General features: G+C 42.6%; 4 protein-coding genes across 6 annotated transcripts; all 4 read left to right on the top strand.

Annotated features, from left to right (window-relative positions):
* The first annotated feature begins 138 nt into the window (after nt 1-138).
* On the top strand, nt 139-1,242 carry LOC139336845 (P2Y purinoceptor 14-like). Its single transcript, XM_070971115.1, has one exon. It carries the CDS (start codon nt 141-143, stop codon nt 1,119-1,121), a length of 981 nt encoding a protein of 326 aa, XP_070827216.1. The 5' UTR covers nt 139-140; the 3' UTR covers nt 1,122-1,242.
* A 2,513-nt stretch (nt 1,243-3,755) lies between these two features.
* LOC139336107 (P2Y purinoceptor 13-like) lies at nt 3,756-4,748 on the top strand. Its single transcript, XM_070970006.1, has one exon. The coding sequence runs from the start codon at nt 3,756-3,758 to the stop codon at nt 4,746-4,748; it is 993 nt and encodes a 330-aa protein (XP_070826107.1).
* A 3,060-nt stretch (nt 4,749-7,808) lies between these two features.
* Nucleotides 7,809-11,598, top strand: LOC139336496 (P2Y purinoceptor 13-like). 2 transcript variants are annotated; one of them, XM_070970630.1, is made up of 5 exons: nt 7,812-7,874; nt 8,161-8,188; nt 9,675-9,876; nt 9,950-10,339; nt 10,995-11,598. In XM_070970630.1, exons 3-5 carry the CDS (start codon nt 9,694-9,696, stop codon nt 11,466-11,468), a joined length of 1,047 nt encoding a protein of 348 aa, XP_070826731.1. In that variant the 5' UTR covers nt 7,812-7,874; nt 8,161-8,188; nt 9,675-9,693; the 3' UTR covers nt 11,469-11,598. The 2 variants fall into 2 exon arrangements, with proteins under 2 accessions (XP_070826730.1, XP_070826731.1); XM_070970629.1 differs by lacking the exon at nt 8,161-8,188 and having other exon boundaries at nt 7,809-7,874.
* A 2,921-nt stretch (nt 11,599-14,519) lies between these two features.
* mfsd1 (major facilitator superfamily domain containing 1) lies at nt 14,520-25,071 on the top strand. 2 transcript variants are annotated; one of them, XM_070971072.1, is made up of 17 exons: nt 14,555-14,736; nt 14,904-14,956; nt 15,291-15,403; nt 15,539-15,581; nt 15,715-15,782; nt 15,972-16,080; nt 16,164-16,266; nt 16,691-16,789; nt 17,074-17,185; nt 19,433-19,489; nt 19,889-20,045; nt 20,548-20,645; nt 20,743-20,855; nt 21,174-21,221; nt 21,409-21,475; nt 24,571-24,676; nt 24,914-25,071. In XM_070971072.1, exons 1-17 carry the CDS (start codon nt 14,568-14,570, stop codon nt 24,971-24,973), a joined length of 1,575 nt encoding a protein of 524 aa, XP_070827173.1. In that variant the 5' UTR covers nt 14,555-14,567; the 3' UTR covers nt 24,974-25,071. The 2 variants fall into 2 exon arrangements, with proteins under 2 accessions (XP_070827172.1, XP_070827173.1); XM_070971071.1 differs by lacking the exons at nt 24,571-24,676; nt 24,914-25,071 and adding an exon at nt 22,767-24,399 and having other exon boundaries at nt 14,520-14,736.
* Nucleotides 25,072-25,477: the final 406 nt, after the last annotated feature.

Raw genomic sequence — 25,477 nt, 5'->3', positions numbered from 1 at the left:
ACTTTCTGAATGTGGCTCTTGTCTGCAGGGTGACAGACCTCACTGCCATGAGGTGATCACACCACACAAATCAGGTCAGGACTGACAAACCTTTGCTGATGTATGTTTTGTATGTTATTTTCTTCATTCCAGATTCTATAATGTTGTCCAACAACACAACACTCTCCTCCTCAAGCTGTGCTTCCATCGACCTTGTGACCGTAAATGTGGCTATCTCGTACCTGTACTTCCTCTTGTTCCCCGTTGCGTTTCTGCTCAATGGGGTTGCGATGTGGGTGTGTCTGCACCTCCGCTCCACTTCTACCTTCATTGTGTATCTCAAAAACCTGGTGGCCTCCGACCTGCTCATGGTGCTGACACTCCCGCCGATGGCAGCGAGCAGGCTGCCTGGAGCAGCTGAGTTGAGGGCGTTCGACTGCCGTTACTCTCGTGTGATCTTCTACTGCTGTTTGTACACAAGCATTGCTTTGATGGGTCTTATCAGCCTTGAACGCTTCTTCAAAATTGTCAAGCCAGGTGGAAAGGTGTTAGGGCAAACCGTGGCCTTCAGCCTTCTCATGTCCACCTTTGTTTGGGTGGTGTTATTTGGCACAACAGGTGTACCGGCCATCATTCTAACAGACCAGGATCCCGTTAACATAACTGAAGCTTTCTGTATGTCCCTGAAAAGCCCAGCTGGTCTGACGCTTCACAAGTATTCGGTTTTGTCTATGGAAATCTTCTTCTGGCTCGTCAGCATACTGAGTGTGTTCTGCTACATCACACTGAAAGTCCTGCAGTCCTTCAGAAACTCTGGGAGCAGCAACAGCCATGGAAAGAAGAAGACCAAGCTACGAGTCTTCTTGATTCTTCTTGTGTTTTTCATATGTTTTGTGCCTCTTCATGTGACTCGTATCCCATTCACACTAAATGAAATCTTTGACATTGACGACTGCACCCAAACATGGGTGATAATAGTCCATAAATTTGTTCTGTGGGTCTCTACCACCGATGCCTGCCTGGACCCTCTTTTCTACACCCACCTGTGTCGGGAGTACAAAGACATACTGCTTGACATGATGAAAGCCAGAGGGATCGGTGTGGGCTCATATTCAGGTGAAGGAGAGGGGAGTTCGCAGTAGAAAGTAGTCATTTATTCATCAACAAATGGACATGAAATCAAGTTAGAGAGAAATAAGATGTCCTCGGTCACAAATAAGGCTCCTGTGTAATTATATGGAATGACACATATGAATAACATTAATAACATAGGAAACAAGAGAGTTTTAGAAGCCTCACAGTAACTTTTGATCTTTAAAGTGTGTGTTGTACTGCCCTCTAGTGGCCTAACGGAGAATAGCATCTATTGACACTGAAGGCCCATTGAGAGGAACTTTGTTCGTGGCCTTTTAGTACCTTTCTTCTTACATACAGTATGTGTTATGACTCTGTTTGACTATTTTTTTCTGTTGAGATGTATGTCTTTATGTACTTTCTTTCATGTCTTCATAGCTGAACACTATGTTTTAATCCCATACTGAGGTGTTATTGTGAGACCCACATGTATTAATAGATTTGAGTTTGAAGTCATCTTTTCTATTGTTATTTTGTGATGGATTTGCTGTCTCATCATTAGCCGATTTTCTGAGTAATGATGTCAGTCAGTCTTGTGTCTTGTGGGTTTTTAAGGGGCAATTTAAATGAAAAGCATAATAAAGCATTTTTGGAGAACTTGTGTTATCCCCCCTCATCATTATGACTTATATTGCCTGCAACATTAAATAAGAGTGGGCTCTCTATTTCTCTGCTCCACAAAAGTACAATATAATTGCATCCTGCAAAGTTTTGGCCTATTACTTCAAGGGCTAAAATAAATGGTATCATAAATCTTTCCACATTTCTCATAAATCCTGTGTCCAAATGTAATAGCTTTGCTGCAAAAGAGCATTGCTCAGCCGCCAAAATTAATTTCTTCTATTTGAATGGATTTCTTAATATTCAGTTTGGCCTCATTAAATGATTTCATTATCTTTAATTACTCTCTAATAAACTATGTGTACATCAACAGTGGCTTCCTCAGTGCCAAGCAGGGAAATAAAGAATTAAAATGACATACCAATGCGCCTACTTTGTTAGTCACCACAAAACTCTAACCGCTGCACAATGCAACAATAGTTTTGATCACTAATACACACCAACACATTACCAAACATTTCTAATTGGTTTGACTGAAATGGAACTGCAGCCCAACCTCATGTAAAGTCTCTCTTGGGGGGCTGCACTCTCTTTGTTTAAGCAAACAAAAAGCCTCAGTGTTGCCTGCAGTACACTTTGCTCGGTTTTAATTGCTGAGGCCACCTTTGGTCAGATGATGTCACTGCACCAGTCGCTGCAGAATCCAAATCATGGTGCAGGCAATCAATCAATCTGCAATCAAACACAGCATCAAATGAGACAGTTCAACTTTAAGTGCTTACTGTGATCAGCTCCTCCTAAAGGTGAGACAGAAACAGTGATGTCTGAGATTCATGTGTGCACCAACACTTCACCTGCCTCGAATCCAAGTCCTCACCCATCCAGTCGAAAGACCAGTAAGTTTTTCCTATTTTTGCATAAGCCCTGATGAACTGCCAGTCTTAACACAGCTGAGATGTTGATTTGTTTGCTAGGAAAATCAACACTGTTTCTTAAAACAGATATTATGTCAGTGCATTGACGCTCTCCCTCTTGCAGCTTTGTGTTTGAGAAGTCGAGCCATCAACTGTAAGTTACTATCAGAATGTGTCTTACTTACATTTTTAGTTCATAAAATGTGATCAATGATCCAGAAAAGCACAGCGTGTTTCCGTAGTGTCATAAAAATGATAGATTGTATGATACATTTTTTAAACTATACCAAGTCACTGCTGCTTAAACAGCTGGGAAATATGTTAAGAATGTAAAGAAATGGCTTTGATTTAGAAAGACTTTGTGAGCTCTGTGTTTAACTGGTTCAGTCAGTTACTTCTTCATCCAAACTATCTTTAAAAGTCTGTATGAAAAAAAAATGCAAGTTTGGATTCAAATGTATGTAAATATATTTATTCATTTAAATTTCTGACATGGGAGTTAATTTATAAAAACAGATAAACACCATTTTTAAAATGAATAAGCCAACACAAATTTGATTGATATTCCCCTGAGTACACAATTCAAAAAATCTGATTTATGAAAAAATATGAAAAAAAGTGATATGTTATTAAACAACCCAACATCATTTTAATATTCTCCAGAGTGCAGATTCACGAAGATAAATAAATTCAAGGATATCTGTTGTAATTGAACTCATATATCAGTGAATGAAAGCGTTGGAAGATGGCATACATGTATCATGGAAAAGACTGTAATTGAAAGATTGCTTAAAATCTAATTTATTTACACCACTATGGCATAAACAACACCTAAACAACACAGTGCTGCCTTTGCTTCACTTAGGCTCCAATCAGGACTCGGATCAGCGACGGCCGGTGGATGAATGTATGGATCTCCCCTTTGACGTTCACAGCACAGTGAGTGGAGCCCTGAAAGAAGCCTTTTGAAACACTGACACTAAGTTAACCCACAGAAAGGATTCGTTGTTGAAGGACTTCTCCCTGACTACAGGGAACTGTTATAACTGTCATGTTTCCAAAAAATATTGCACATATTCAGAGGGACAGTTTGCATTTTTCTAGAGCCTGGGTGAAGCTGATGTTTCTAAAATGCATTTTAAACTCTCATCTTCCTCAGGTGCAGTGATGTCATCGAACCACACATCTCACAACGACTCGGAGTGTGACAGTTTCATTTATGATGCAAAATTTGTCCCAGCCCTCTACTTTTTAATGTTCCCCATAGCTTTGTTGCTGAATGGTGTGGCGGCCTGGGTGTCTCTGCACCTCAAGGACACCTCCACCTTCATGGTGTACCTGAAAAATCTAGTAGCTGCTGATGTTATCATGACCTTGAACATCCCAATCAAAGCTGCAGGTGACTTGCTGGGTGCGCCGCACAAGTTATTCATACTCTCATGTTATGTCAGTCCCATTTTCTACAGTACACTGTACACATGTATCACTTTGTTGGGTGTTATAAGTCTGGACCGCTTCTTCAAGATCATGGCCCCCCGCAGCAAGTTGTTTGGTCAGAACCTGACCTTTAGCAGAGTGATATCAGGCTCAGTCTGGGTGATACTGTTTGGAAGCACAGCTTTACCAAACATGATTTTAAGTAACAAACCAGTCGCCAATATGGCAGAGCTCACCGGCTGTATGGACATGAAAGGAACGGCTGGACTGGAGCTCCATGGGAGGATAGTGATTTACATGAATGTTTTTTTCTGGCTCGTCAGTGTGGTCATTGCGGTTTGCTATATTTGCATCACAAACAAGGTGATTCAGTCTTTTCGAAACTCCGGCAGCAATAACAACCAGGGAAAGCAGAAGATCAAACTGCGCGTTTTTCTGGTCGTCGTTGTGTTCTTTGTGTCATTCGGACCGTACCACATTGTCAGGATCCCGTACACCTTCCAGCAAGTCAACAATCTGTCCCATTCCAGCTGCGCTTGGTTAAAGGGCAGGTTTGCCAAGGAGCTCAGCCTCTGGTTTGCCACCACAAACATCTGCATGAACCCGCTTCTCTATGTCTTCCTGTGTAGAGAGTTCAAGGAGAAACTGATGTCTATGATGAAGAGTGTGTCCATCTCATTCCAGGCCTCAGCAGGGAAAGCAGAGGGCAGTTCACCAAAGTAGATTCTGACAGAGGCCATGGACTGAGCTCAGATCATTTTATGGACTTACAGACTGTCAGACTACTGTTTCACGTATATATTTGTTTGCTATTTGTTGAAATTTACTTTTTAAACCCATGTTGAATTGTTGTTTTGTGTCTTGTCAAAGTGTCGTTCTGAATAGCTTGAAACCCATTAACAGGAAACACAATAAGGATGGATGAGACAAACAGTATGAGACAAGAGGGTGATATGCTGGGAGGGGTTGTCAACAAAGGTTTTATCGGTGCTCTGGAAGTCCAAAATCAGAAGGCAAATAGAGTTCTGGGAGAGAGATTACAAATGAAGCCTCAATGCCAAGTAAGATAAGTTGAAGCTAGTTAACATTTGCATTTCACACTGAACTCATGTGTTCGTGGTGACAGTAAAGATGACTTTAATATGGTGACGCGAATCCATCTGAAATGTGCCTATCAGTCAATGTCATAAATTTGCGGTGTGCTAATCTGCACTTTACATGGGTGTTTACAGCATAGAAGCTATGATATGTACTAATGAATAAACACAAAATTGAGGCCTTATTGTAATTTTCAAGTTTTTTTTCCCCTAAAGGATCTGCTAAGTTTGTGATTCTGCAACAAAAAACCTGACTGCTGCTAAATGTGGTAATGCAGAGTTTACATTATCTGTAGGTACACTGTGTTGTAATTATGTCAAGATTACTTGTGAAAACTGGAAATGTCAGGTCTCTGTGTCACTGTCATTTAAGCCAGATTCTGGTTAAGCAACAACAACAAGTCCTTGTCACAAAAGTTGAAAGTTCACTCGGAGGCCTCTGGTAAACACACGTATGATATTTCTCAGCTATGTTTTTCCCCCGGTCATAACTCCTGGCCCACATCCAAGTAAAATCACACAGGAAATAATGTGTTGTTTTCAGAGTCCACTATTTTTATCAAGAGAGCACGAAAGGGAATTCAACACTAGGAAAGCTAAACTGAGTCAGACGTGAGTGGAACAAATGTTCAATCTAGTGTATTTGTGCTGGTTATAGACAGAACAGAATACATTGGGGGACTTAAGTATTCAACATGTCAACATTTTTTCATAAAACATTTTTTTTCAAAGCAGCTGCTCACCTGAAATCCAGAGCAGACAATAGTATTAACTCCATGAAACTACACACGAAAAGAAATTGTAGCATTCAAAGTGTTGTTCCAAATAGCTTGAAACCCATTAACAGGAAATACAATAAGGATGGATGAGCTAAACAGCATGAGACAAGAGGGTGATATGGCGGGGGGGGCTCTGGAAGTCCAAAATCAGAAGGCAAATAAAGTTCTTGGAGAGACATTATAAATGAAGCCTCCATGCAAAGCAAGATAAGTTGAAGCTAGTTAACATTTGCATCTCACACTGAACTCATGTGTTCGTGGTGACAGTAAAGATGACTTTAATCGGTTGACGCCGATCTGTCTGAAATCAGCCAATGTCTGATAGGCAAATACTTCAAAAAGTATTTGAACACACTCACTGAAATGAATTCAACACTTGGTGGAGAAACATTTGGTTGCAGTGACTTTGAGATGCTTCCTGTATGAAGAACTAATGGGTGGGATTTTGGTCCGTTGTTCCACACAGACAGTCTTTTGATCAATTAGTTTTAAGTGTGGCGACTGACTGCGCCAATATGAGCCTTATGGATCGTTCTCCTCATCCTCATCGTCCTGGTGGATGCCAACAGATTCTTCTCAAGAAGTTCCCAGCACATGGCTCAATTCACCTGGATGATTTGGATTCTGTCTGTACCATGAGGAGAGAAACAGCCCCATACGACGCTTCCACCTGCAAACTTCACTGCGGATACTTTCAGGCTCACATGCAGAGCCATTTCTCCTCCAAACATGGTGCATCGTATTGTTGCCAAAAAATTGGACTTTTGTTGTGTTGCAAACTTCAAACAAGCTGACTCTTCCGGGGGTGATTGTGCACGGAGACTGTTGTGGTGGAGTGCATTGCCTATTGTGACGACTACCTGCTGATTCCAGCTCTTTTTGATTGGTCCTTTGCTCTTGTGCTACTCTTCTGACTAACTTCCTGAGTGCCCAGTTGCTAATGTTGCGAGGAGCTCCTGTGCGTGGTCACTGATGATGGAGTGATGTGCCTTCACTTGCGGATTACGGCCCCAGCAGTGCTTCTAGGAACATTTAGGAGTTGAGAAATGGATCAGTAACCAGTGTCATTGTTGTGTTGCCTAACAGTGTCGCTGCAAAGCTAACCACCATGACACATTTTTATGTGACAGCTTGGTAACAAATAATTTGTTTACTTGCACTCAGAGGTGGGTAAGCTTTTGTCAAACAGTGGAAGCACTAACTTACCAACATGCACTAACCCAGCTGATTGTAATTAGCACAGGGCATCACTTTTTCTTACTGTGTTCAATACTTTTTAATCCTGTGTCATTCCACTTTATTGCACAGAACCTTTTTGATTAACAGGAGTGTTATGATTTCTTTATCTGTGTAGTTTTATTGAGTTAATGCCAATGCCTGGTCTCAATTTCAATAGCTTCATTGCAAATATGTTTAATTAAAAAATGTTGACTGTTGAATACTTACTTCTTATGTTATCTCAAAAGCACAGAGTACATAAAAGTAATACACAGTTATATGTTGCACAAATTACTGTGTCAAATACAGTAACTTGCCTTTTCTTTGATGGCATTTATGGTAAAGGAGTTCAAAGGAAGCACAAAAACACATTTCACAAGAAGTCAGTGGTGTAATGTGTGTGGTTTTTTTTGTCTCTGCTTCGTGGGGGACTGAGGCTAGTGATGACAAAAGACAGACAGATAGAGGTGGGGTAAATAGGCTGCAGGATGGAGGGAGGAGCTGTGGGGTGCAGGAGGTCTCTGGATGTGGGTCGAGAAATGAGTCCATGGCTTTGGTGTTCGCCCGTCAACAGCTACTGAGACTGACGCAAGCTAGCAGAGGAAGGGGGGACTGGCACGGAGCAGAACAAGCCTCTCGGCAGACAATTGGAGCAGGAAGCAAGGAAGGAAAGGGTCTTTCACCCGGAGGAAGACTGAAAAACTCATTGGGATTGTGACAAGACAGCCACACAGTAGCTCCAGAGACCACCCATTGTAAGAGCATCAAACACACACACACACACTTAAGGGGGGAGAGAAATGCTGAGACGGACACAGAGGCTGGAACCTCCGTAGGTCAGAAGTAGTATATTGCTTAACTGATTATAGAACTAAAGTAACACTTTAGTGAAGGTTTCAATTTTGGGTTTTCTTTCATTGCATTTGCTTGCAGTGGGTAAGAAAGAGAAAAAGGGAAATTGGTTTTTCCACTTCTTCTTTCTTTCTGAAATACTGTATTTCTTCACCTTTTTTTTTCCATTATTCCTCACGTGCCCCGCAGTCACAGACGATAAGGACACGATAAGAAGGTAAGGCTCAATTATTGGCTTTACAAGTAGTTACATCTAGATAAAATACCATTCAAAGCTGGGCAAAAAGAATTTGTGTAACAATAGTTGGAACAGACCTAATTAACATTGGTGTGCACCCTAAAACAGACAAAAAAAAATGTTGAGAGCATTGTATATCTTGGTTTCCATAGCGCCTGCTCCTGGCCTCAGTGTTATTTAAGCTGCTGAGGTTTTCATTGTAAAGGCAGCACACCAGGTTGATATACTGTCAGACAGGAGCAGAATTCACAATGAACAAATGCAGAATTTAGTTGCTGCCAATGGTGGAATTTAAATATCTGCAGTTACTCATGTACTGTTCTTAAGTACACATTTGAGGTACTTGTACTTTACTTGAGTCTTTTGCTTTCATATCACTTTCTGCCTCCACTACATTTCAGGGAGGGAGACGTTGCACTTTGCTCCACGACAGACAGTCTCCAGCAGCAATTCCAAATTAAGACTTTTTATCTGAAATATGATATTTTGATATAATCAAACCGCTCAAAAGTACACATAAGTACAGCTGAAATAATTGGTCAATTCATCAAATAGCGGATTGACAGAAAATGATCATAAACTATTTTGACCGTTGTCGTTGGGGTCTTGATTCATGCAAGAACATTTCATCGCTCCAGCTTTTCAAAAGTGAGGACTTGCTGCTTTTCTTTTGAATTGTTTACGTCTGTTTTTAATTTGATTTGGACTCTTGATTGGACAAAACAAGCATCGTGAAGGTATCACGTTGGGTTCTGGGTAATTTTCTATTTCAGGATTTTTCGAAACTGAACAATTAATCAGTTAATTGAGGAAACAATCAGCCGATGAATCCATAGTGAAGATAATCATTGGGCGCAGTGCTATACAAAACAGTTTTAGAAAATTAGCTCCACTTCATCCAGCTAGGTCAATAAAATTCTGCTTTTGCGTCAATGCACGTGTATTAATAATACTATGTACTTTAAATACATTGCGCTGATTATACTTACATGCTTTCACTATGCTATGTTCAATGCAGGAATTGAAAATTAAATTTTTACAGTTTTCTATAACTACTTTTACTTACATAAAGGGTCTGAATACTTCCTCTATCACTGATTGTTGGACAACTTCATCATTGGCAGTCAGATCACGATGAACCGTCAGTTCTACCGAGTGACCTCTTGCCTAAATGTGTTGGATAAGCTATACTGTATTCGGCGTTATAATATATAAAATGAAATTGGCAATAAGAGGCTTTTACTTGTTGAATTCAGAGAGAAAGAAACCAAAATCTTGCGTGTTATCATCAGTTATGAAGGAAAGAGTTAAAAAATAAGCCAAAATCATAGAGTGAGTCAACTGCAGACAAAGACACTTAATACAGTGTTCACTCTTTAAGTCTTTATATGTCGCTTTATCTGCTTTATCTATGTCTCAGTACTCTCATCTTGTCATGTCTCCTCTCTCTCTCACCCCTCTGAAGGTCCTGCAAAGATCAGAAGATGAACAACACCCTGTCAAACACTTCCATCAAGTGTGTTCGGGATACCAGTGTGACAGCTGTGGTTTTCCCCTGTCTATACAGCATCCTCTTCATATTCGCCCTGATACTGAATTCCCTGGCCGCATGGATCTTCTTCACCATCCCCAGCACCTCAACATTTGTGGTCTTTCTTAAAAATGTGGTAAGACATGAGGGCTTTATATATGTTGTCAGCAGAACAAAAACATAGATTAAGAAAAATCCTTCATCAACAGGTGGTGGCTGACTTGCTGATGACTCTGACCATCCCTCTGAGAGTCTTAAGCGATGCAGGTGTGGGCTCCTGGCGACTGCGTGCCTTCCACTGCCGATACTCTGCGGTTCTGTTCTACATCACCATGTACATCAGCATCCTCTTGCTGGGCCTCATCAGCCTGGACCGCTACCTGAAGATAGTCAGGCCCTTTGGGAAGTGTGCCCTGCAGCGGGTTCGCGTTGGTCAGCTGCTGAGTGCAGCCGTCTGGGTGGTAATGTTGTCTTTAGCATTACCCAACGTTATTCTAAGTGACCAGCCACCGCGGGTCTCCGGAGGCAAACTGAAGTGCACCTCCCTGAAGAGCAAAGCCGGCCTGCTCTGGCATGAAGGATTCAACTACTTCTGTCAGGTAACTATTAAATCAATGAAATATGTGTATTTGCTTTTTTGATTTAATTTAATTAAAAGGGAATATAGTACAGTACATATGAAGCTGAAACCAGCTCCTGGGCAGCTAAGGCTAACATAAAGGCTGGAAACGGGGGGAAAGGTGACTAAATTGGCTTCTCAGCACCTCTAAAGTTCACTAATAACATGTTACATGAGGATTGTCCAATCCATACAAAGACTGCAGTGTAAAAACACACGGCGTGGTTTATGTGTGAGACTATTTCCGGGAGCAGTGACAAAACCACAATTTGTTACGTAACATGTCAACTGGTGAGCTTTAGAGGTGATGGTATCTGGAGACCAGCAAGCTATTTACCCCCGTTTCCGGCCTTTATGCTAATCTAAGCTATCAGTGGTCTCATATTTACTGTAACGACATGAGAGTGATGTCAATCTCTCATCCAGTTCTCAGCAAGAGAGCAAATAAGCGTAAATGCCGACCTAGTCCTTTAACATATCTGCATTGTAATATTGGTGCATGTAAATGCAGTGCACTATTCATTGCATAATTAAAACATTGATACCAGAACTGACCTTGGAATCACTTGCCTTCAACTGATTAGAATTTGTTGTGACAAACATTGTGAGGATGTTTTCTTGATGTGTGCTCACAGGTGGTTTTCTGGGGCACGCTGGCCTTGATGGTGGTCTGCTATACGTTCATCAGCAAGAAGGTCTATGAATCATACAAAGCCTCAAGGAGCAAATCTCAAGCAGCCACTCGCAGAACAAAGGCAAAGGTGTTTGTGGTGGTGGGGGTGTTTTTTGTCTGCTTTGCCCCCTTTCACTTCGCCCGTGTTCCCTACACTCTGACCCAAACCGGCAGCATGGCGAGTCATTGCAAGGCACAGAATGTGCTCTACATTGCCAAGGAAACCACCCTGTGGCTGTCAGCCACTAATGTATGTCTGGACCCCCTTATCTATGTGTTCCTGTGTAAGGTGTTCAGGAAAAGGCTGACAGCCGCACTCTGCCGTAAACCGCTACACAAAGGCGCCATGGAGTCTCCCACAGCGACATCGACTCAGCTGGAGATGTCACAGATAGCCCTGAGTAACAGACTGTCATGTAATGGGATGCCACAGTAAAAATGCGGGTAAACAGTGTGTGTGTGACTGGACAGTGTACAATGGGACACAATTAGTAATGAAAGAATGTGTAATTTTACCTGTACATAGCATTTTATCTTGGCACATGGTGTAAAACGAATGCAATGGGATCAAACAACAGGCCAGCAGTGCCTACTGCTTTTGATACAGCACTCACCGAGCGCTTGTCCCCATGTTTGCTAAGTCATCCATCATGTTTCCTTAATTGTGCTTACTGTCATCTTCGACTTCCTTCTCTCTAATCTCATTCAAACTGCACTTTCCCTTTACAAAACTTGGCCCAAGGGTAAACATCGTCAGCACATCCAATGATTACAGCACACACAATGTGAACAGGGACTGAATGATAACAGGATGAGCAGGGAACAAAGGACTGCAATAGACACTGCTTACTGCTGTAACTTATGTGTAATATAAACAACAACAATAATAAAATTAGTATTTTTCATAGTATGATTGCATGGTGTTCAATTTTATACAGGGAATCTTAATATTAATCTTCATCGTAATAATGGAGCTCATACTAATGCTTTCAATGTTTAACTAGGTTTAGGCCAAGTAGGACATGAGACAAAAACATCGTCTGTGTGTCTTTTCAATCCACCTAACTGCATGCACGCACACATAGCACCATTTGCAGTAGAGGCAGCCAATAAGGTCGGAAGATAAAACCACCTAAACCCAGTTTTTCCACCACAGTGGTGTTGACACAGATGGTGATGATATGATTCACAGTTCACAATGTGCTCAGGCTAAAGCTGTAAAAGAGGCTTAAACCACCAACCAAGGTTAGTTAATAGATTTGTCTTTAAAACATGGCCTATTTGTGGTTGCTTCCCTCATGGTGACCACTGCTTGGAGACGATCTTGCGATTTATCACTAAAAGTGATCAATATCTGACGCACTTTTGATAATTATTGAGCAAGTGACCAACATGAACCGCAGACTCGTATCACTCTTCAGGAGATGGAGTTTGATGACGCTGAACTGAAACCAACTCTGAACACACCCTGCAAAGCTGCAAGCATTTGCAAGTAAGGCATAGAGGCTTTCACAAGTACTATTGCAGCAGTCTCATTAATTCTTGAATTGAACAAGAAGAGAAAAAATATAGAACTGGAATAGAATTGACTTTTTCCAACACTGCAGCACCTCGACGACAGGTTTCGGGATATTCACAAACTGGTTCTGCAGGATTAATGTCACCTCCCACCTGATTTACAATCATGTCTGCATGTGGGTCTGATTAATGTAATAATGAAATATGATCTTCCTCCATCCCACCCTCTGTTGGCGGCGACAGAGGCTGATATTCAGGCAGGAAATTAATGAGCTACAGAGCGGTCGGAGCGGCGACTGCAGCCGGGGGAAGGACCGTTCGTCACCCTCAGATTAAATCCTCTGACAGATGACCCCGCAGTAGTGAATTATGAGAAATTCTAAATGACATTCATGGAAATTAAATAAACCCTGGAGATAGTGTTGCCTAGCAGTATGCACGGACGCAAGTTGAGAATGGAGAAGAGCTAGATAAATAGGGGGCAGGTAGATGTGGGGACTGAGAGTTTAATTTAACTGGAGGCACGTGGAAGACTTAGTGACACAGGGTGGTACAGGTTGCATGTCGGAGAGGCCCGACATGACAGTGATACCAATCAGCCAATCAGAGATTTATAAACAGTTTAATGTCAAGAGGAAGAATGGCTTCTAGGCAGTTTAGTAGAGCTTACTATAGGTCAAAAAAGTCGTCTCGACACGTTGTTCAATTGTTCAAACCTTCACTGAGTGGAAGCTAAGCAGCCTTACCTCACTCTTCTCAAACACTTTATTTGAAATGGACATTTTAGATCATCATAGATACATAAATTTTAATCAAACTCAACTCACAAACAGCTAGAGCCCTGCAACATTCATTCATTCATTCATTAAGGCAGCGCAGAGAGAAAAGCCATCCAGGCAAATCAGTTCTGACCACTGAGGGGCAAAGACCCCCCAGAGACTGTCAGGCACTGGTGGCCTTATGCTTTGAAATATAAAATAACAGATAAAAATGATAGGGTTTGGAACTGTTTCACCATAGATAGCGTCACGACATGCAGCTGGCGGCCTTTTTATTTTTCACCCCTGCCCCACAGACAGCCCGGGTCAGCCACTGAGCAGCGGGCTGCGCAGGTCTAATGAACTCATCGCTCTCCGTCTCCACACCACCACACTGTCGCTGTAATCTTCAACCCCGACCAAGGCTCACTCCAATGACATCAGGCAATTTATCTGCCTCCATGCGGCCCCCTCTGGACCTTTATTAGTTAACTTACTGTGATGATTGTTTTGATGCAACATGTGTAGCTATTATTTTATTATTTTTTACAGTAAATAAACAAACAAAAAACTAATTTGTGTATGTTGCACTCACTCAAAGGTATCTGTAGAAAAATAGTTCTTTCATTTTTGGCCAAAACTGCACAAAAGGCTTTATATACGTTTGTTTGTTTGTTTGTTTGTTTGTTTGTTTGTTTGTTTGTTTGTTTGTTTTTACATACCAAGAACTCTTACCACGCTTAAATGTAAAATTGGAGGAGTTGTCTTTTCAGAGCATATTTTTTTCTTTTTTTTTCTATTTCCGCTCCCATTTCTCATTTCTACAGCTCTTTTTCTGCGTCCTAAAGTAACATTAACATTTACTCTTATCAAGTCCACAAAAGTCACAACAGACGACCGGAATCTCAATTTCTCAGAACTATTTTATCTCTTATTTTCTCATGTAAACCATAAGCTCCTAATTAGGACTTGCCGATAATCTAATAATGCACTTGTGCACTTTCATGTTCGTGACAGTGGCTCCTAATCGTGATCATATCTGTTTTTAACCGTCAGTTTAATCAGAAATCAATGAAATGTCTTTGGACCTTCGCTGTGCGCGCTCCCGCGAGTTACTCGGACTTCCTTGTCGGCACGCGCCGACGCAAACACCAACTAGCCCATACACGCCACGTGACATGTCTGCCTGGTCATGTGACTGCTGTACGTCTTCCCCGCTGCCGTCAACTTTCCCTTCAGGAAATCCCAAACAAGCGAACATGGCGGAGTACGAGGAGCGGCGGAGCCTGTTGGGAGACGAGGACGAGGGGTCGTTAACCGGCAGACAGGCAGCCAGGGGACCCGGCAGACCGATGCCGGCCATCTGCGACCCCAGCCACATACTGCACCGCGTCGTTATCCTGGTATTCATGTGCTTCTTGGGATTCGGTGAGCAGTAACTTCCCTAAACACCCTGAATGGTCATTGTGGAGATTTGGGACCAAGTTCAATAATTTAGAAGTGATTAAAAGAGCTTATAGTGTTTTTCATGTTAATGTTGAAGAAATGCAGCATCAATATGTGTCAAGTGTGTTAACGTAGTTCATTTGTTCCAGGAAGCTACTTCTGTTATGACAACCCGGCTGCACTTCAAACTGAAGTCATCCAGGTAAATGATCCTCTGTAAAGGCAAAGCTGTACACCAGGGGTGATATGCTTTCAATGCAGCAATTCACATTTGTCCCAGACTGAAACACGGAGCCCCATTAGTCAAACATTTTACACAGAGGACAGATGAGGGAAGCATCTGTGCAGAGAGGGAAATCTGCATAATAACCCAACCAGAACAGTCAAATGAACCTGCTGCTCAGCGCTGCCACGAGAGGACTTTATTTCACATCCACACAATACACTCAGTGTTTCACACCTTGATTTGAATGAAAATGAAAACCAAAACAGCTGTCAGAGACTGGCGTGATGTGTGTCCTCCCTGACTGTGCCAGGATCTGAACCTGAACACTGCAGAGTTCATGCAGCTGTATGCCTGGTACTCGTGGCCCAACGTGGTTCTCTGCTTCTTTGGGGGATTCCTGATTGACAGGGTTTTTGGCATCAGGTAAAAAAGCCAACAAGTTGCATTTATTTTGATTTCAGTGCGGGTTTGTTACGTATATACACCATAAGTGAAAGTGAAAGAGTTGTCATCTGGGTCATTGCCATCATTCATTTTTTATTTTCTTACATTTAACAGGCTGGGAACCATCATCTTTTCCCTCTTTGTGTGTGCGGGACAGGTAGGTTTACTTTGAAATCTGGATGTGAAAGGTATTTTTTATTATCTATCTAAATGTGAATCAATAGGTACAGAAGATTGATGCCAATGAGATCGCTCTCTTTGTTGTATTTTAACTTTCCCACTCCGAAAAGGTCATTTTTGCCACTGGAGCTTTGGTGAATCGTTTCTGGCTGATGGAAGTTGGACGTTTCGTGTTTGGGTGAGAATAATTTTGCATTTTATGACCTCTGGTATCTTTCACCAGCACCGTCTTTAAAATCATCCTAAAAACAATTTCAACCTGCAATAAAGATCCAATAGAAACCTAATGTTTGCCAAAATCTGAAGCCCGGTTCGATCTTGTACTGTCACATACCTACATGCTCCCCCTCCCTGGTTTTTCTTTCAGCATTGGAGGAGAGTCCTTGGCTGTAGCCCAGAACACATATGCGGTCAACTGGTTCAAAGGAAAGGAGCTGAATCTGGTGTTCGGCCTTCAGCTGAGCATGGCTCGACTGGTGAGCGACCGGTAAACGCATGTCACTGATACAGCCAGTTTATGCCTTAAGTCCAACTCACCCTCCTCTGTGCTCGTCTCAAGGGCAGCACAGTGAACATGAACATCATGGGCTGGGTGTACAGCAAAATGGCAAACGTGGTTGGCTTCTCCGGACACGTCACACTGGGCGCTTCACTCATGATCGGTAAATATTAGCTGCTTTTGCTTTAGCTCGGGTGCTCCATTCAACAGGAAGACCTCATGTTGAAACATTTAGACTCAGGTTACGTGTGCTTTTTCTCAGCCTCTGTTAAAGACACTACATCGTGTCTCTGTAACTGATGATCTCAGATGACGCAGCCTGCTGAGACAAGAGAGAAGTGGTATAGAGAACTAAAAGTGCTGCTGGCTGCTGCAGATGACTCACATGCACAAGTGTCAATGCACAATCAGTTTCTTCTTAGCGCTTCCACTTTTGCACACCTTGCAGTTGTCTGTTCTGTTTTTTTTTCAGTCTCACTGTTGATTAAACTTGATCTGACCTTTTGAGATAAATTCATTTGAACAGTAGAAGCAGTGTCACATTGTTACCTGGCCTCACGTTTCCCGTCTTTCTTTTTCCTCCTCAGCTGCCGTAACCTGCCTGTTTTCGCTAACGTGCGCCTTGGTGTTGGCATTCTTTGACAAAAGAGCAGAGAAGATCCTCCACAAGGAAGAAGGCAAAACGGGTACTGATACCAAGATATTTTTGCCTTTTGTTTTTCCTCTTTGGCCTCAGCTGTCAATAGCTGCTGGAGCGTGACCCCTTGTTTTGTTTTTGTTGTTATCTCTAATTGACATTCAGGCCAGGCAGCTCATTGACTTCAGCGCGTCCTCCGCTGTGTCTTCTTTGTGATGATCGTGGCAGGGGGCAGTTCATTTCAGTGTGTGGTGTAATTTTAGCTTTTTTAAGCTGTTGCTACTCCTACGCGCTCTCAAGCTGATCTGCACGTGTGTTCGTCTTCCATGTTAGGTGAAGTGATCAAGCTGACCGATGTGAAAGACTTCCCCTTCACCCTGTGGCTCATCTTTATCATTTGTGTCAGCTACTATGTCGCCATTTTCCCCTTTATTGGACTGGGACAGTGAGTAGCGCATCAGTGCTCTCTCTCTCTCTCTCTCTCTCTCTCTCTCTCTCTCTCTCTCTCTCTCTCTCTCTCTCTCTCTCTCTCTCTCTCCTATTGTTTATAATGTATTATATTGTACGTTCAGCGCTCACTTAATTAGATACACATGTGCAGACCAAAGCAAACCAATACAGCTGTTCTGCCATAAAGTCTACTTTTATGATGCCTTTTACTTTCAGTTTTTGTTTCGTTCTATCTTTTTGACACTGTCATAGAGGGCGGCACAGTGGCGCAGCAGGTAGTTCACGTGCCTCACAGCAAGAAGGTCGTCGGTTCAATCCCCGGGTCGGACGGGGCCTTTCCGTGCATGCGTGGGTTCTTTCCTCCCACAGACCAAAAACATGCTCATTAGGTTAATTGGTGACTCTAAATTGTCTTTAGGTGTGAGCATGAGCATGAATGTTGTCTATTATGTTGCCCTGCGATCGGCTGGCGACCGGTTCAGGGTGTACCCCACCTTTTGCCCAATGACAGCTGCGATAGGCTCCAGCCCCCAACCCCCCCCCCCGCAACCCCAAAAGGGATAGTCGGGTATAGGCAATGGATGGATGGATGGACTGTCATACAGATGCTTTCCAGCCCTGAGGCCATAGTTAAAGGTGGTTTTGTGCTGGAATGCGTCTTGTATGTAAGTATGGAGGACGAAACATATGTCATTTAAATTTGGTAGAGAAAGATGTAAAGGCAGAACTGCTGCATTGGATTGCTTTAGGCTGTTCAGGTGAATCTCATAAAGTGCCCGCTGGGTGTATTTTTCTTATGTCAACAAATTTGTTATGTCAACAAATCCCACGATAAGACTGCAGCTGCCAGCGCTTTTTGATTTCCATACCTGTCTGTTTATACACACACACACACATCTGCATATCTGTGGCCCTATTCATGTGAAATTCACAGTTCAGCGCCTCACAACCCGCATTGTGTTGTGTAATAAAACGGCACATTTCAGAGTGGCCTTTCATTGCGACCAGCCCGGGGCACACCTGTGTAATAATCATGCTGTTTCATCAGCATCCCAATATGCCGCACCGGTCGTGTGGATGGGTTATCTTGGCGTAGATTTGAACTCATTTGTCCTAAATTGGACAGACATGAGCCTTTTGTGTGCACAGAAAACTTAAATCTCTTTTTCCAGCTCATGAAAGTGAGGGAACAAAAGCAAAAGTGTTGTGTTTGTATGTCTGTTCAATGTAGCTTCCTTTTTTTTTTTTAATGGTTAAATAATTCCCTAAAACAGCCGGACCCTGTGGTTTATAGCAAACTATTTTCAGCTGCGGATTACCGCACATAATGATGCTCTTTGTATATGGCAGCAGGAGAGCGTATGTGGGATTGACTCACAACAAATGACAATGCCCGTGTTCATTACAGTGAAGGAAGAAGCCAGTTTTTCAAGTTCAAGGACAACAGTGGCACTGGGTGATAACATATATCAGGCTTTGGATGCACAGACAATAGGTGTCAATAAGATCAGTTCATTGTTAGTTTTCGTGGGATTTGTTGACAAAAAGAAAGAAAAACACTGATAAGTACTCCTTTAATATATAAGATCTGAACATGTCTCACATTTCCATCCCAGAGTGCCACCCAGGACTCACATTTCTCTGCACACCTTTACGCCACAGAGAAGATTGAGAGATGATATCCACATGTAATAATGCTGAAAACAGGGGCTTTGTTTGCCGAAATGAGCACATTTGGCTTCGTGCTTGATGAAAATGTATTGCTCATTACTTCTCCTCGGGTAAATGAGTAATATAATTCACTTGAAGATATAGCGGTGAAATCGTGTGGCGTGAATTAAATGGAGAACCTCCATTAAATCAGTACAATGCCTGTGTCTGAGGACAGATCAGCAGCGCGACCTCACAATGCTGTGTTGTCATCGAGCCACAATGGGAGTGAGGGGGAGTCAGAAATGGAAAGAGGACCGACAAATGGGCTCGCAGAAGCTATCGCGACCTGCGTTTCCTCCGCTGAAAGGCACTCTCAAATCACTTAGCAACTGACATGGCGTTTCCACAGAGGGTCAGCGCTTCCAGAGTAAACAGTTGTTATGCAAATGGAGTAGAAAACAATGGCTGGAGGAGCGAGGGCCGCAGCACCTGCCGCAGGAGTCAACTCAATTTCTCCCCCTCTCGTGGTCACGTCAGTGTAGAGGCTGAGCAGCACTCTGAGCCTGTCATCTTCTCTTTTTACTTCCAGGGTGTTCTTCATTGAAAAATTCAACTTCTCCCCAGCTGAAGCCAGAGCTGTCAACAGGTAACTCAGATCAGGTGTAATGCACCACCGAGACCAGTCTAGCTGCTGCTGCTGCTGCTGCTGCTGCTGCTGCTGCTGCTGCTGCTGCTGCTGATGCTGATGCTGCTGCTGATGCATCTCGTGTGTGGGGCGGTTTTCTTATTCCAGTGGATGAAGGCTCAGCTCACTTTTCCAGAGTGGCAGCAGCAGAGCTAGCTAAAACTCTGAAAAGACCCACATATTTTAAGTTAACTTGCCACCACACACATAAAGACTTTTGCAGATTCATTTCCACCACTACTTCCACTTCCGCATAAACCACAGGATGACCTTTAGATTTGTGTAGACCTGCTGCAGCCTTTAAGACATTTGCGTTCAGTACACTCGGTGTCCCTTCATGCCATTCTCTGTCTTTTCCAGTATCGTGTACATCATCTCAGCCCCTGCGTCTCCAGTTCTGGGCTTTATGGTTGACAAGACAGGGAGGAATGTGGTGTGGGTGATAACAGCCGTGATCGCCACGCTCGCCGCTCACATGATGCTCGCCTTCACCTTCTGGAACCCGTGGATCGCTATGGTAGTGCGCCTGTCACCCTCATGCGCTATAGTCTTAACAAACGTTTTTTTTTATTTTGTGCATTCGTAAAGAGTTGGAAGATGAATTGAATGAAGGAAATAAATGTCGGTACGGTCGCTGGGACTGTTAATGGCGTCCGAGCTGGACGGAAAAGCTGTGAGTCATAGAGTGAATATAAAGTTAGCGTTGAATTTATGGCCTACTTGCAGTTGCAAACCCATTGATTTGCTCGGCAGACACGTCATTTGTTTTAATGTGGAGTCTAATTCCAGCCTTAGTTGCTTTTGCATATGAAGGAATTAAATCACTGATTGTATTTCTATTTAATGTAACTCCCTCTGGGTAGCAGTAGGAGTTGCATATATAACTGTAGCCCCATTCCTCAAAGTCCAGAATAGCATGTTTTTATATCATCTTACCATTTTAGCTGGTGCATCACACCCAGGAAGTGAATGACGCTCCTGGAATATTTGAAGCATGTGTGTCCTTGCTTGTTTTCCAGTCCCTGCTGGGTGTCTCCTACTCCTTACTGGCCTGTGCGCTGTGGCCCATGGTGGCCTTTGTGGTACCTGAGCATCAGCTGGGGACAGCCTATGGCTTGTACGTACCTCTAATGGCATACTCACAGTAACGATGCTCAGTTATGACCTCATCACTGTCGTTAATTCTCATTGATCTCCTTGGCTTCGTCCACCAGCATGCAGTCCATCCAGAACCTGGGACTCGCTCTCATTGCCATGGCAGCAGGAGCCATTCTGGACATCAGAGGATACCTGTTTTTAGAAGTGTTTTTCTGCACCTGCATCTGCTGTCAGTATTCTCTGTCTGTTTGTGTTTTTATTAGTGTCACAAAAATCACATCATCACAATTTACCAGAACCCAAAGACTCTTCACATACTGTCAGAAATGGCCCGTCCTTATGTTTTAGGAGCTGGAACCAGCAAATGTTTGACATTTTTGCTTGAAAAACGACTGAAACAATGAATCAATTATCAAAATAGTTGACGATTAACTTTCTTTCATTTGACTAATCATTGCAGCTCTACTGTTTATGAATTCTAGTCCCTCCTGTTAGACAGTTTTGAGTGACGTTATCTGCGACTTTCCACATTTTTTCCTCCTCGCAGTTGCACTGATGGCGGTGGTGGCGCTCTACTTTGTGGATTATCTCAGAGGTGAGAGGAGCCCTGAACTCTCCCGCTGCCTCACTTCTCTCACTCCCCTCAGCCTCCCCTCTCCTTGTCTCAGACTTTTCTCATGTGACATCTCTTCACTCCGCTCTGTCACTCTTCAGCACATCCCATCTCCTTACCACCAGACTCACTCGCCTCTTAATCTCTCCGTCTCCCTCTCTTGCGCCAGGAGGAGATTTGAACCGGTCATCCGCAGCCAGAGCCAAACTCCAGAAAGAAGCCACTTCAGATGCCGAGTGAGTAGCTTTGACCCTTCTTCACCCTCCATCGCTGCTTTTCCGCCCACTTACCCAACAATTAGACAAGCATCTCAGCAACATAATTAAATATGCCTGTGCCTCTCACATAATCAAGTGGCACAGGCATATTTAGGATAGGAACACTTGTAAGTACTCATTCCCTGTCTTTAGCGGAACATGCAGTCAATTTATTGTTATTATTTAACAGATTGAGCACGATTTTTAATTTGATAGACTCAATGTTTTCCACATCAAGTGACTCTCGAGTGATGTTTTTATGGATTTGCTTTTTGAGCCCACCTCCGACCACATGACTCGCATGCAGAGCTGCAGATCTGCGCTACGTTTACTGTCTATCTGCAGCTCCTAGTTTTAATAGTCTATAAATTTCAGGAGTGCGAAGAAGTGACGAGCCGCGCTCTCACGGGTATATCGGCTGGTTGGGCTTTAACTGCCGTGTTTCACTGTGCTTGGCGGAAAGGCTTTACTTCACGCTCACGCATGCATTTTTATGTTACTAAAACAAGACCTAGGTTTTCACGTTCGCACATCCTGACTGTCACATGTCATTGGCACATCACCTGTGGTTGGCTAATTTTGTTTTCCCACACAAAAAGCAAACCACACAACTTCTCTTGGTGGGTTTAACTGCTTTCGGTTCTTATTCTTGGCATGAGAGGTCACAATGAGCTTAGTTTCCATCTGTTTCTGCCCGTTTCTGACTCTTTTCTGTGTACTCTATACATGACATGCTGGATGTTATATATATCAGGGGTTCCCAAACTTTTCCATGCCACGGCCCCCCAGACAGCATTAGCTTCTGGCCGGGGACCCCCTTTGCAAACCCACAGACAATGCTACAAAATATGTAAAGAGACGTCAACTTTTAGACTGATTTTCTTACTTTTATTCACTATTCAATAATTATTACATTTGTTTAGCATAAGAATATTATTAACAAACATGTTTTCAGCACTGTATTATATTCCCACTGAATAATGAACTTTTCAACAAACTGTTGACAGACAAGAACAGAACAAAAGAAATCAAACCTCTCAGTGTGTGTGTGTGTGTCACTATTCAATAATTATTACATTTGTTTAGCATAAGAATATTATTAGCTAACATGTTTTGCTTTTTTGCTTTTTTTTCTTAACTTCCCTCCAATTTTCTGAGGCCCCCCTAGCGCCCCCCGGCCCCCAGTTTGAGAACCACTGATATATATCTTACGCTGTGTGAAACTACAGACTAATGCTTTCTGGTCTGTGCTGTAACTGATATTTTCCAGATGATGATGATGATGATGAGGGAACACACATCAGTCCTGGGCCTCAGAGCCAGCAGCCTGCACTGTCCACCCCAGAGCTGTCAATCAACTGCCATGGGGCGGGACTGCGCTACTGACTCCGCCCAGTGCTGTCATCTGTGGCTCTTCCCAGCAGAACTGAGTGTCTGGCCCCGCCTTTTACACGACCAACCCTGTGTTAAGACTGAATTATGTCCCAATCAGGACACTGACCAGTGACTGTCAGTTTGGACCGAAGCTCCTCTCTGACTCCTCACACCGACTTCATCTCCATTATTCACTCTCCACTGACTCCTGAGTGTGTGCGTGTGAGCGTGCATGTGTGTCAAACTTCAGTTTCATAAGTTACAGAACAAAGTGAGGATGTTTGGAAAGTGTTTTAACCGTTTTAAATGATCAGCAGAGGATGAGACTCTCATCCTGCGAAAAGGTGCCTGTATGCACAAACAGTGCTTGATTTTATCACACTAATGGAAGTTACAATATAGGATTCCTTTATTAATTCAGTTGTTTTATATGTATATAGGGGTAACTCTGGGTGTTTTTTATAGATTTCTTTTTACAAATTGTTTTCAGCAGGACTGTAACTTGTATTATCACCCACAACTTTGCCCTTCCTTTATGTAAATATCATTCATCTGCATTCACAATCATTGCCAACCAAAATCTTCCATACTGGACTCTCCTTAGGCAGAGGGAGGTCATATTCAGCTTTTAATTATATGCATCAATGACCTTTTATTGTTGCTAATCTCAAAAAGAGCATAGCTCTTTAATGTTTAAATCTTTATTGGTCAATTCTTTTATTTCTTAATTCCTTTATCGGCTCTTCGCTGGTTTTGGAAGTTCATGAAAATTAATTTTCTGCCACGTCATCAAATGGTGCATTACTACAGTGATAAAGATAAGAAAGAAAGGCACACTTTTGAATGCCTTTACCCGTGTAATGATATTCACAGATTCAACTTTTAACAAACTGTTTTATTAATGTGACCTTTTAAAGAATCAGTTCCACATATGAATTCTGTTTTGTAGTCTGTGTTTTGCTTGTTTATCAAGCTCAGGTAATTAACTCGCTGTAAGCACTGCCCCAAATTGTTGCTTGCTTCATCTGAACGGTGAGACAAAATATTCACGCACTCTGTTTAACTCTCAACTATTCCAGCAACACAGGAAGAGATTCGTCTCCCTGTGTTGTTCGCGGTGTCGCAGACTGTGGATGACAAACATTCACTACCTCAGCTGGGCAAATAACTCATCAGAATATGAAGAGTAACTTAAGACCAACTGGAAATCTTGTTTTTTCTGACCTCCCATGGTTTAACTCCTCACTTTGGTGCAGTGAAGTCAGTGAAGCTGCATGTGTTCACAGGTGAAACCGACTTTCCAGACAGGTGTTAAGTTACTCTTTAAGAACGAGCACAGAGAACAAACTGTTAACTGTTATGGAGCTCTGTGCAAGAAATGATAGGACTGAGAAATTACACGAGATCCAATGTACAATCAATGACAGGGAAATTAGAAGGAAAAAAAATCTCCTTTTGTCAAACCAAATCCCATTTGATTCCAGATTGTTCATGGAACAATGGCATTTAATTAAACCCCATTTTTGAAAGTATGTGAGGTCTCGTCATTGTGCAACTTTTTCTCTGCAGAGTAAGTTATTTTCTCAGCCTTCAGCGACAGGCTTCGGGTGATTAATCCTGTTGGTAATACGAATATAATTGCGCTCATGTTAATGTTTGCCAGACAGATGATAAAGATGGCAACATTATTATTCCTGCAGGATTAAAAGGCGGCCCAGTAAACTGACAGAGGGTGAGCTTGCTAGACGAGCACCCATGTCTGCTTTTGGCTTACGCAACCGGTACCTCTCCAGGCTGGGCACACAGGTATGCATACACACACACACACACACCGCTTAAGATTAGACACAATTCAAACAGAAATCCATTTATTAATTCATCCAGCCTCTAATCTTGACACTGGCATACATTTAAAAAAAAGAAGAAGGCCAGGAGGGTTGGTTTCACTCCCTCGCTGTATAATTAAACCGAGTCACTCTTCCACTTCTGCTGTGGTCTTTTCCCCCACCTTCACTTAATCATTCTTTTCCTCTCTGCTCTCAGCTCCCAGACCACTGCTCTACCCATCTGTCATCACTTGCCCACAGGAGCGTTCTGAAATGATGCCTTTCATTCAGCTGTCTGCTCCTCCGACACTGCAGCTCTGTGGCTCCAGACAAGTACGCACTATAAAAAGAGGATGCTTGCAAAGTGTCTCCTATTTGAACTCCCCCCCACCCCCACCCAAGGTATTTTTAACATTCACCTGACTGATTCTTGTTCTGGATATTTAGACGGGTATCTGTTTTCTGACTTTAATTATTGTCACCATACAGATTATTTTTGGACTTGGCACGGTGTTTTTCTAGAAAGCACACAACAGATTTATTTGTGTCATATTTGTTGTATCATATAAAATTAGACTGATGCTTTATGGTGCCTCGGTGCAGCTTGCAACCCTCTGCAAACGACAGAGGGCGCAATTTCCCTCAAACGTTTAATGTCACCTCTGGCCACAGTATCCAAGCTCAAGATTTGCAGTATTAGTTCCTGACTATTTCTTATGATTCTGATTGTATAGGTTGCAATAATTTAGGATATATGTCACACTGCACAAAAAGCCTCACA

The sequence above is a fragment of the Chaetodon trifascialis genome, chromosome 9, assembly GCF_039877785.1.
Source record: "Chaetodon trifascialis isolate fChaTrf1 chromosome 9, fChaTrf1.hap1, whole genome shotgun sequence".
In the NCBI taxonomy this organism is placed as follows: Eukaryota; Metazoa; Chordata; class Actinopteri; order Chaetodontiformes; family Chaetodontidae; genus Chaetodon; species Chaetodon trifascialis.
This window is presented reverse-complemented; position numbering and strand designations above follow the sequence as displayed.

What these genes read in the sequence shown, in the direction of transcription:
- LOC139336107 (XM_070970006.1), top strand. Translation starts at nt 3,756, where the DNA reads ATGTCATCGAACCACACATCTCACAACGACTCGGAGTGTGACAGTTTC.
- mfsd1 (XM_070971072.1), top strand. Translation starts at nt 14,568, where the DNA reads ATGGCGGAGTACGAGGAGCGGCGGAGCCTGTTGGGAGACGAGGACGAG. An exon ending in CAAGGAAGAAGGCAAAACGG is followed by an intron (nt 16,790 to 17,073) that starts GTACTGATACCA and finishes CTTCCATGTTAG; the next exon opens with GTGAAGTGATCAAGCTGACC. An exon ending in CCCTTTATTGGACTGGGACA is followed by an intron (nt 17,186 to 19,432) that starts GTGAGTAGCGCA and finishes TTTTACTTCCAG; the next exon opens with GGTGTTCTTCATTGAAAAAT.
- LOC139336496 (XM_070970629.1), top strand. Translation starts at nt 9,694, where the DNA reads ATGAACAACACCCTGTCAAACACTTCCATCAAGTGTGTTCGGGATACC. An exon ending in TGGTCTTTCTTAAAAATGTG is followed by an intron (nt 9,877 to 9,949) that starts GTAAGACATGAG and finishes CTTCATCAACAG; the next exon opens with GTGGTGGCTGACTTGCTGAT. An exon ending in GATTCAACTACTTCTGTCAG is followed by an intron (nt 10,340 to 10,994) that starts GTAACTATTAAA and finishes GTGTGCTCACAG; the next exon opens with GTGGTTTTCTGGGGCACGCT.
- LOC139336845 (XM_070971115.1), top strand. Translation starts at nt 141, where the DNA reads ATGTTGTCCAACAACACAACACTCTCCTCCTCAAGCTGTGCTTCCATC.